We start from the raw sequence: 12041 nt of genomic DNA on the forward strand, positions 1-12041 counted from the left end.
TTGAAATAATGTATCATCATCTGACTATGGTGCCTCTTATCATGCATCACTTCATTAGACACTGTAGACATTACTTCACTTGACACTGTAGATATCGTTTCACCATCATTATATTTGAAACACAATAGACATGGAGAATATAGCATCGTGGCTATACATGGGTTTTGGTTATATATAGTGAACTAATAACATATTCCCCATCTAAGTGGAGGTACAACTGTACTTTCTTTGTCTCTTGTAATACAAGAGCTCAGCCAATCAGCTGCAAGGATCGACTAGAAGATGAGAGGTTCCCATAGCACCTTGTGGGAACCTTTTCCCACCCTGAACCTAGGTCATGGCTACGTTTGAATTGGAGCGCTCATTCTTCCTAGTTTAAGAATGAAAGGAAGTTGATCGCTGATCCTTCTGAGACATCAGTGCTCTCTATGCAAGCAAGGTTTATGGGAAAAATCAGCTACCAATCTGGCAGTGAATGTCAGTCTCCAAAAGAATACCTTTCCTTTCTCAACAATGAACATTAACATAATGCTATTATATGGGCTCATTTATTAACGTTATGAAAATATGCCCTTCATCTTTAGCACATGACAAATCTAAATTAATTGTTATGCTGTTACACCAATAAATGTCAAGTATTGAATATCATTGTAAATGAGCATCAGTGACATCATATCAAAGTAAAGATAAAGTAAACAGGAGAGCAGGAGGTAATAACGCTTATTTGCTTATTACAGTATTAACACTCCTGCCTGTCTTTTTTATTAATATGTGCTCATGCTTGATTGTTCCTATTCATTGGCCTGTGTGTATGCGTGTCTACAAAAAAGAAATTTCGTCCTTGAAAACTTGACCACCAAAATGGGAAATGACAATAGGCTGAAAAAATTTAGTTATCAGCATTAGTTGGTTTCACTGATACTTGTCATCAAACAGTGAAGCATACAATTAATCTCAAAGTTGTTGACACCATTCAAAAACATAACACTGTTATTAAAGGAAACGTGTTCTGCTTTGAGCTTGTACATTCCCACAACAGCATCTAGTTCTTTTAGGCAGCTGAAAATGATTTTGTAATATATCTTGTAATATAGATGTTGAATATTAGTCCTTGTTATTAAAAAAATTGGGCTCCATACTGATTAGTGTCTGAAGGAAAGGAGTAGTAGATTAGAAATAAGCATTTAATCTGCATGAGTATGGGCATTATTATGACCATTGACGGCAGCAACTGTGCGTGTTACGCCTGGTTGGTTTTTTGTTGGTTTTTTTTTTTTTTCCCCCGTTATGCCCGGCATTACACAGCCTACTTCAAGAACGTAGACAGGCTACGGACAGTACGTCAATCACTAAAGCTCTCCTATCCCATAGCTCCAGCCCACGGTCGCGCAGGAAACAGAGGCAAGGCGATGGCGGAAGCCTTGCAGCCTCTCAGCTGCCGCGCATGCGGTGCGGCTTTGAGGTCAAGCACTTATTAATACTGCGGGCCCCGTGAGGGGTGGGGAGGGGGAAGGTGGCGATCGAGGCAGTAGTGAAAAGGACGGGCGGGTACGGGGCAGTTGGGTAAACAGGGTGGCTCGCGCTGACCCGTGACCTGAGTCTCGTCGCATCGTGATGGACGCCGTGCAAGCCCCTTCCCTGACAACGGCTCGCACTCCGTCCCCGTCGCGATGAAGTCTTTGTGACCAGCGGTCGGGTCGCGCATCAAAGGCAGCAAGCGCTTGAGTTTCGGGGTGATAAACAGACACTATTTACACCCTTCACCTTTGGGCCAGCAGACGTGCTGGTGGCTTTAACCGTGCCAGGGCATTTACAGCATGCAGTGCTAGTTCCGAGTCATAAACTTGCTTTCGACGTAATACAACAAAGCTTAAGGCCCCCGAGTTCTTGAAAGACTGGAGGACGTTTGCGAAGAGACGCACATATCTCTTGTGCGTACAAGCAGAGGGCGGAGAGGGGTGGGGGTACAATGCCCATGAGGACTAATACTGCAGATTTATTTCCCGGTTTTTGCGCACTAATTCAGTTATCGTCTTTCACCGCTGACTTGAAAAGAAAGGGGCTTACTGTCAGATGGCTGTGTGCCTAGGCGGACAGATTGGAGCTCTAAGCACTAAGTGTTAGTCTCTCTCCACCCCCCCTTCTCTCTCCCTTCCTCCCTCTCTCTCACCCATACACACACGCTCTCTCTTGTCCTACCGTCCCGCAGAACTCTTCACTGCTGCAACCTGATATTCTTCCTCTCCTTTTCCGTCCTCTGTCCTCTTTTGCTTTGCGAGAATTGTGCATGATAATGCGTGCTTCCACTCCGACATCTGTTACAAGCTCACATAAAACTGAACACTGACCGCTATTTGTTCTCAGCTGATCGGTTTACGCTACGCTAGACCGCCAGGCTCCGGCGAATTGTTTGATCAATATTAATGTCATTAGCAAGTTGCGAGCTGCGACAAAACAAAGGCGATTAAAACCGAAAATGTTCTCGTTTATCCGCTCGACTCGGCAAGGTTGCGCAGAAAGTGGTCTTGCGGAAAGAGCATCTTTCTTTTAAGTTTTTAGCCCAGCCTTTAGTTAAACATCGCTGACTGACACACATCCAGCCCAACACAGATGAATCACGTCCCTTGGTATCAGCTTACTGGATTATTGAACGGACACGTTTGACATCCAAAGACGATGGAGTTGAGACAAAATGTGAAATACTCACCAATCTGTAACACATTCGCAACTGCTCCGTTATCAAGAAGTTTAACTCCTTGGTGGAAAGGTAGTTTTTGAGTCTCTGTGCTTTCTTTGCCCTTGTTTGCATACGATGAGTACATGTAAATATCCTTTTCATTCCGAGGAAAGGACCAGAACACAATTCGGCTCTGAACTGGCTCGGGAATTCGGTCATACTGCTGCTCTATCCTTTGAAAAGGGATGTTCTCAGCGACAACCTTCGCACAAACATCTAAAAGAGATTCGGCCTGTCGGAGATTTCGCCTGTTTGAAGTCCCAGAACTGCTTTCCACCCGAAAATGACAGGCGCGGGAGGGGCAGTGTCTCTTCGCAGCCGCCATGAGCACCCATCTGATCGACGGGAGATTTCCTCCTGCACATGCGCACAAGGCCAACTACAAAATTAAAAGGAAACGCGTACGCATGCTCACAAGGGTTGGCTGCTGAAAATCCTAGTTTAGGGCCCGTGGGAATCCCTTTGGGGAAGCCCTGACTGTGAATGAACTGTCAACTCGGCCCGGAACCTGCATTAAAAAACGACCATTAATCACTTTTACACCACTGTACCAGTGTCAACACGCGTGTAAAAAAAAGTTTACATTTAGAGAATCAAACTTCTTTCTATTTGTTTATCAAATAGCAAAATATACATACAGATTTTTTTTTCTCCTGCAGAAATTCATAATAAGCTTCGATCAAACGCAGACATCTCGAGTTGGTGGGCAAGTGGTTTTGTGTATGCACAAGGGTTGTACACAGACGAACACTCCCAGCTATCGAACAACTGGGAGCGGCACCAGCACAGACTGCTCTGTCGCACGCGCGCGCGTGCGTGTGTGTGTGGTTTGTTAGCTTCCTTTTCCTGGACAACTTAATAATTATTGTCGTTAGAAGCACGGTCCTAACGCAACGAAGAGCGTCTGCTGTTTACAAGGGGCATACAACTCTCTCCTTGTTCTGAAATGCACTTAAGCAAGCCAGCTCACATCAAAGGCAGAAGAGAGGGGTAGGGCAGGAGGGTACAGTGGAGTCGTCTGCATTCTATCTGTAGTCGCCAGATTAAACAGCATCAACAGATCACATACACACATATTTTTTAACGTGTTTGGCACTTCCTGAGCGTCTGACATACTTGACCAGACAAATTCAATGCTCCATCGACTCGCCAAGCATTAATTACCCATCTGTAATTGCCCAGGCGAGTTTGACACTTTCAGGGAGCTAGATAGTTGATATTTCCATCACTAAGGATGGACCAATTAATGGTTTAAAAGTTTACCGCTATTTCAGGGCAGAATGTTTTCAAACTTGTTTTTCTTTGCAACAAGGGAACAACAAAACTCCTCTCTGTATTTGTCTACCTGGACGTGGGTTTCCTCTATAACTCTCGACTTTTCCCTAAGAAAGGTCGATATCTTTTGCCTAGTGTTTACACTCGATTCTCCTCAGAAATCACAAAATACTGTACCGTGATATTCAGATGATATATGAGGTTGTACTGTAAATAGCAAACATGACGTCGAATCGTACATCTAACTTTTGTGTGAAGTTTATTTCTTGCTACTCCTTGAGGAGCATAGGGCCGCAACAGCATCTCTCCAGTGGTACCCATCAGTTAGGCCTATACGGTTCCAGCATCTTTCCCCACTCTCTACTAGAGAGGAATCTTCCCGATCAGGCTCCTTTTGTGATACTGTTAGGGTTTCTGTAACGAATGGTGTTTTACATGAATGGGTTGGCCGAATAAAACCCCCAACCTGAAGGCCAGGGTGGATTTTAGTCTGGCTTCTACCCTGACAAACCTGTTCCGTTTGGTTGGAACTGCCAGGAGCAGAAGGCACCTTCCGACATAGCTCTGTAGATCGACGAGGCTCACAAGCCACTACAAGGTAAGTTGCACCAGTTGGTGGTGGACGTGAAATGTACGTCGTGTATTTTTGAATGGATTCAAGAACAAATTGAAAAGAACAGTAGAGAGCGATGCAAAGACGTCGGAACCACATGGGCCCAACTGGGGTGGGGGGGCTGCCCAAAACCGGGTCCGCTGGCGAGGTGTTGTTGTTAAATCATGTAAAAAAAAACCTTTGTAATCATGTAATCATTTATTCTTTGGTTTTGATGTTTATATTAAATGTATATGCAGACGTTCATTTAGCTTGGGCCTGAGTCGATTCGACTTTCGGTGTTGGGATGAGATAGTATTAGTGGGATCGATTTGACTTAGGTAAGAGGTCGATGCGTCTGAGGCGATATGACTTTGGTCGAAATGGCTGCCTCATCTCCTACCCCCCACCTTTCGTTCATCATTGTCTCTTTGTTTACCAACTCACATTAGTCGACTGTCTTTCATTAACGATCTTACGCAGAAACTACTTGTAGAGACTCTTGTGACTGTGTTCTATTGCGACTTTTTTCAGAAATCACGATTAACACACATATATACATATATAAAGAATTTGTCTACAACAGCACACGTGTGTTTATCGATTGCTCTTTCCCGGAGATGCAGTTTCCCTATAATCGTCAGTCAAGCGTAGTGGCGGAATAAGTTAGCATGACCAAGTAGACCTGAAAACGACAAAGAACTATATAGCATGGTTTCGAGAATTTTATGTTCAACATTTAAAAAAATGTTTATAGGTGTTTGGGGTTAGGGTTCGTGGAATGAAAGCAGCCTTGTTAATTTCCATATTATTAGTTATGACCTGATGTGGGGGGATTTAGTAGTCATGATAGGGAGGTTTTACTCTGTGTGTGTGTATATATAGTCCGTGCTTTTGTATGTGTTGTGTGTGTGTGAGAGAGTCATGGTCAGTCTGACTCTACCCAGCGTGCAAGGGCTTTGGGCATTTGAACGGCCCCGATAGGGAAGTGAGACTTTGGGATGGGAAGCGTGTAATTCGATCCTAAACTGACGCGTCCATCGCGCTTTTTTTCTTCAGCCGCTCTCGATTTGGTAGCCACGTGATCGTGTCGCATCCTTCCACCCGCTGTTTTCCAAACCCCCTCCCCGCGTGTACGGGTCATAGGAAGGTCACATCGGTCGTTTTACTTTGACCTGCACGCGGACATTTTTGAACTGTACGTCCATCTTCAAGTGAAACACCGCCGATTTTCTGAAGTAAGTCTTAATAAAGTTAAGTGAAAGATGCCATTAAAACAAATATACTTATAACAGTGGATAGTCATGAATAATTTATGATCATATATAAGTATTGTAGTGCTTTTTGTGAAATGTTTCACGTGTTGTACCCGGCAGGTCTCACACATACATCCACTGGCAACTCGCTTTTACATGACGCTGTCTTCTATATGTGCTGTAATAATTTAAATGGTTTAACCATATCCTTCTTGTTGTAAATAATCAAATTGTTTTAATCGTATCTCTTGCCTACTAATTGCACGTATTTACTAATACAGAAAAAAATGTTGAGCGCGAATACGATTGGCGGAAGCAAGATGACAGTGCATGATGGGTTCAAATCAACTAGTCAAGAGGTAAAGCACACTACACACACACAATCTCTCGTATTATTGATGATTAACTTCGAAGTTGAAATCTATGACATGAACTCATTGAGTCATGCTTGAAATTCGTCGTCTGCTTTCTCAATAACAGTGGTGCGGCGATTACAAACGTCTTGGTGCATTCTAGGGGAAAGCAACAAGACAATCACATTGCTTTCTGAAACAACTAAAATTTTGGAAAATTATTGCAAAGCAAAGAAAGAATTTATTTTTGTACTTATACACTTTGAAATTAAAACAAAATGTATGAAATCCAAAGCTATGCAAATGAACTTTGTCAAAGTCTGTCATTTTTCTAACAATCACTATCTGATCACATATATTTTCTATTCTCTTAAAATGCGCATGCCATTTTTTCAGTTTATTTTACATGATTTACAAAAAGAACTAATTATAACAATTTTAATTGCAGATCACACTGACTGTAGGTCTGGCTCAGTGAATTTTACCAGTAAGTTTATTTTGTCTCCCTCTATGATTTCATGAGGATCACTATACAAGCACAGGTTTTGTGTTTTTAATGGTGTACATGCACATCCTTATTATATCCATCTAAACATTTTTCTGTTAATTAAAAAAATTGTCAATAGACCTGCATCCATAGTTTTGTTTTGTCATTACTTTTAAGACTAAAAGTAATATTTTGATTTCAAATACATTTTTGAACAGAGTTCTCAGCAAAGTTGATGAGCAGAGCAAAAACACTACAGAATGTAGTTCACAAACTGAATCAGGTCACCCTGCTTCTTCAAAATATGGGGAAAGAGGAGCTGATGAAGAAAGGAATTAGAACAAAAGTGGTATGTCATTTAAGTATAATGTGTTAGTACTAGACACCTTTTTTAAATGTTACCTTTAACTTTAGCTAATATATCAGTTAATATGTATGTTATGTTTTACAGTCTTGATAAACCATTTCACAAACAGGCAGGCATAGCATCGGCTTACAGGTTAACTCTCCTGACAAGAATGTGTGGTCAGTGTAATATTTGTATTAACAAATAATACACATTTTATGAAGTACAAAATAATGTAGTATTTTATATGCATAGATTTTATTTATAAAATAATTCTGTCACTTGCTTTTCATGGTGTCAAAATGAGCAGTCTGTGTGTCTATTAGCTATGACCACTAAATTGTTTTACTTTCATAAAGAATAGCTTTGATTAAACTCTTAATTAACTTGGTGATTTGAGTCACTTAATGCCATTATTTTCTCTAAAGTCCCACTAGGGTTTATTTAAGAGACTGGGTCTGGTTTGTAGCTATATTCATCATGCAACATTGATCCCTCATCAGTGAGTAGGGTTCAGCATTATATCTTAAACTTACCCCAATCCAGTGAATTAATTTATTTTGCATTTGTATTGTAGTATTTTACATGGTGGAAACAACTACAGATTTTTTTTAACAGGTTCAGCACCTCTCGTGCACGGAGAATTTTAAAACGGCTGCTTTCTTCAGAGTTGGCTCAGTGGAACCAAATGGGAAAAAGTTTCCAGTCACTTCAGCTGGGAAGTATATTAATTGGTGCGTAGTTTTTGTTTGGTTTTGATTTCTTTGAGGTGTACGTCAATATGAAACTTAAAAGGACAAGGTTTCCGAACAAATTTTTAAAAATAGTGAATCTAAGTATTATTTTCTCTACATTTACAAATTTATTATTGTGTACAATAGCATTTAAGTCTACCTTACAATTTCTATTTGTGCACAGCTGCAGTCCAAGAGACATGGATTGAGGAATGATTCGAAGGGTGATCCATCTAATGGTGAGTGGAATTACAAAATGAGTTTTGTCATGTTAAAATTATTAATGTGAGCATTGTTTTATTCTTCGTGGATTTATTCAGTAGGCCTATTTACTTTACTTTTTGTACTAAAGATTAATTGGTTACTTTCAGATATTATCCAAAACTTCTTATACACACAAATGGCCATCAAGACATTACCGTTTAAAAATCTTTTTATTCGACTCTTGTTCAAGTTCTTGTAATCTCACTAGTAATTAGTAGATTTATGAAAGCTTTAACTCTTTCTTTACACAAGGCTAAAGGCGGTCAAACCCCCCTGTACGCATGAAATTTACCCTTTTTCAAAAAATTATTAAAAAAATAACTAAACAGATAGAACAGCAATTTAAATTGATTATGACAGATCAAAATGTGTAGAAGTGGAAACAATTTTACCGTAATCTTGCTTGTGAACTCACTTTTATGATAATCCAACCAAAATTAGGTATATTTATGTGAAGTTTGAAAATGTTTTTTTTTTACACATTTCAAACAAAAAATTCGGGAGCAGATGAAAACCATTTTTGCACCATTCGTGGCCAGAAATTCTCCTTCATCTGAAGCAGGAATATCCTCTGGATGTTCTTCTTTTGTTATTCGACGTTTCAGATGCATGATGTTCACAATGTGTACCATCGAAAAGGACAGGTAGTGTAGAAGGTTCCAGTCACTTAATCCCCAGACACTTCATCCCCAACGCTTCATCCTTAAAATGAATTTTAACTATAAAAATTATGAAGCCGGCGAAAAATTTAATTGAAATTCAAATAATTATCTTCATATAAACATCACAATAAGTTTTACAATTAAAATAAATATTGAAATACATTAATAATATTTAAATCATGCTATTAACTTCAACGTCATTTGAACATCTACAACATTAGTTAAAGTATTTTAATTGTAAAACTTATTGTGATGTTTATATGAAAATAATTATTTGAATTGCAATTAAATTTTTCGCTGGCTTCATAATTTTTATAGTTAAAATTTCATTTTAAGGTTGAAGCGTTGGGGATTAAGTGTCTGGGGATTAAGTGTCTGGACACCAGTATAGAATATCGGCGAGACTTTCGTTCAAACATACGTCCTTCATCATGTAAGGGAGATAATTGTATTCATAAAGGCCTAAACTATCTTATTTATTAAGTTTTTCTTTAAACCACGAGCTGTATAGGCCTAAACAAAATTACAACAATGCATCAGCCCAATGTGAATACTGCATAACAAGTGAGCGGCCACCTGTGTTGAGTGCATAAAGAAAGAGTTAAGCTTCATCTATGTGAGAGGTTAGTTCTACTTACACAGCAAAAATCAAAATGTGTAAATACATTGTAACTTTTTTCTTTTCTTCTACAGGGATTCCACCACTCATGGATCGATTTTTGGTGTCATATTTTTCTGTCTTTTTATGTAAATTGTTTGACTTTATGTTATAAATAATTATTTCAAAATAACTTTCATGGGGTAAAAAATTACTGACTCTAATTTTTATGTAAATAATTGGATGAATGCTTATGTTCAAAAACAACTTTAATGCTTTAAATAATGTAAACTGTTAAAATAGTTTTTGTTGTAAATAATAAAATTGTTTAATGATATCTCTTGCCTACTATTATGGGTTGTGAGGAAACGAGATTTTGAAAAGCTGTTGAATGTTTTCTTCATGGTGTGCAAGCCTGTGTACCAGTGTAAGTAAAAGTGAGAAAGGGTGAGGGATGCAGCAAGGTGGGAGTGGGGAATTTGATGGGAAAACACGACTTCTCATGGGTGATCGGTGGGAAGGTGGGTGGGTCTTTCGTGGGAAAACATGGAACCCGTGGGAATTCCTAAGAGGTCCCCTTAGGGTCCCGCCTCCAAAACCCGAGAGGGACCCAACTTTCTTCCCGAAGAGGTCCCATGAGGAACCCAAGAGTTCTTGCAGGCTGGGTAGTGTGACCGTGAGAAGGCCTAACTAGTATAGTGTGACGGCCTCGGGACAGCATGTGACCACTCGAGTGAGATATTTTAAAAGCTTGGCCAAAATCTCGTTTTTGAGAGCTTGGCCGGATGAGAGGGATACAACGGGAGAGTTTGTCCACTCGGTGATAATCTAGGAAAAGCGAGTGTTGGCAAACTTGAGAATATAATTTGCGTGAGACGGTCTGGGTTTGGGTGAAATCAGTTCAAACAAGGAAAAGATGAACTAATACATTAATCCCAGTAGTTGTTGTTCATTTGTACCGTCAACAACCGTGAAGAATTCTCGACTCTTGAAAGTAGTCGCAAATTCGGTAGTAGGAAAACAGTAATAGTGGACCCAATAACAGAAGATCAGGGCTGATTAACCCACTAGCAGATCAGAGTTCATCCACACAGACTATCCTATGCTCTATCGGCCTTGGTGAACAGATATTAGAACATTGCTGCATTCGTCGACTATCATCTCTTGCATTTCCCAAATCCCCATAACCTCGTTCGTCCTGGAATCCGACGTAGTCTTCTAAACTCCCTAGACAGTCGTTGTTCCATTCCCATATTCTGTCATCTTCCTCCCAAAGATATTTTTTTCGCGAGTTTGATTCCTTGGAAGAATAAGTTGCGTTCGGCATGTTCCTTTTCATCCTCAACGAGGTTTATTGTATTGCACAGGACCCTGCAAGGAGACATGTGGCAAAAGGTCACCTAGTCCCTTTCAGTCCATTGAGGTTTAGTCACAGTGGGCGCCTTGTGTATCTCGGATGTGTAGGGGTCATCGGGGTTTTCATGAATGTCCCGCGTCCACCTCCTCTTGATTGATGTGTAACTTTCGCGAGATCAGAACCGAACTGATTGGCTACGTGGCTGTTTAGACTCGCGCCGGCTTCGACCGAGTGTTAACTACTCGATTCCGCCAGACCTTGACAGTTTCCAGAGACGATGGAAGTCTTGTCTGACGTCCAGCAAGCTTTGTTTTCCTGCCAACATCATTTTGGCTCAGTGCATTTTACCTTTCTTGTTTTTGTGTATGCGAGAGGGAGTCCCAAACTTTCCTCTGAATGTTTCTCGGGCTTGTTAATGCCAATATTCTGTCTCTTCTTTATCCTCTCTTCTATTTCCGGGTACTTTCATATCTTGCCATGTTTCTTCTTTATCTCTCCTCCCTTTCTCTCTCTCTCTCGTGCGTAGCTTTCCTGCAGACAGCGAAAGGCCACAGGTGCTATGAAGGTTGAGTAATCATTGGTGACGAAGCTGACACACCATCACTGGACTTTGCCAGAATATACGTAGCTCATCATCGGATTTACTAAGGTCATCGGGGTTATTAAGATCATCGAGGTAATGTGGGTATCGGGGTGGCAACGATGCTAGTGGTCTAGCTAGGCGGCTCACCCAAGCACGCATTGTGTGAAACACTTTTTTCAAGTGTTGACTCTCACCGACCATCACGCGCAATATATTGTAGGCTGTACTGTCAGATCAACAACAGTCGAACCATCTACATTCTTTCTTAATCATGGCGGCAAGTGAAGGGAGGTGCCAAACGAAGATGTGCCAAAGTACAGGCGACTCGCGATTTGCGTGAGTGATGAGTTCCAGAGGGATTGCACTTAATTTAAAAATTCGCGTAAAACGAAAACAGCCCTCTTAACAGTAATAATGGCCGCAGTTTGCCAACTTTCGCACTTGATTTGATTTTTTTTTCAGCATTACCAAGGGTTTTTTTTTTTAATTTTTACTTCATGCTGGCTGTCAATTCACTGTTCTCCTATTGGGCAAGGGCAAACATTTTCAACTTGTGTTCTCAGAATACATTTATAGCTCATCAAACTCGCTTTGCCTCAGTTGAAACGCTTGCATTGTACCCGAAGGCTTGTGCGATATTTTGACACTTCGACACCGTGTTCTCAACCGGTGGTAGGCTTACCTCTAGGGGTGCGGCAAGGGTACGCAGCGACATAAATAATTATTGTTTCAATATGAAAATAAGTACTTTCATGCGCGAACTTACGCGCGAGGTGTACCAGGTACAGGTACCCATG

The 12041-nt window shown here is 40.6% G+C and overlaps 1 protein-coding gene across 1 annotated transcript in view; it reads right to left on the minus strand.

Annotated features, from left to right (window-relative positions):
• Nucleotides 1-3245, minus strand: part of LOC112574339 (zinc finger SWIM domain-containing protein 5-like) — a 55545-nt gene extending 52300 nt beyond the window's left edge. The window contains exon 1 of the mRNA XM_025255358.1: nt 2708-3245. Coding sequence (XP_025111143.1) covers nt 2708-3062 — 355 coding nt within the window. The 5' untranslated portion in view covers nt 3063-3245. The remainder of the gene's footprint in view (nt 1-2707) is intronic.
• Between the last annotated feature and the right edge of the window lie 8796 nt (nt 3246-12041).

This window comes from Pomacea canaliculata, linkage group LG10 (genome assembly GCF_003073045.1).
Source record: "Pomacea canaliculata isolate SZHN2017 linkage group LG10, ASM307304v1, whole genome shotgun sequence".
Lineage (NCBI taxonomy): Eukaryota > Metazoa > Mollusca > Gastropoda > Architaenioglossa > Ampullariidae > Pomacea > Pomacea canaliculata.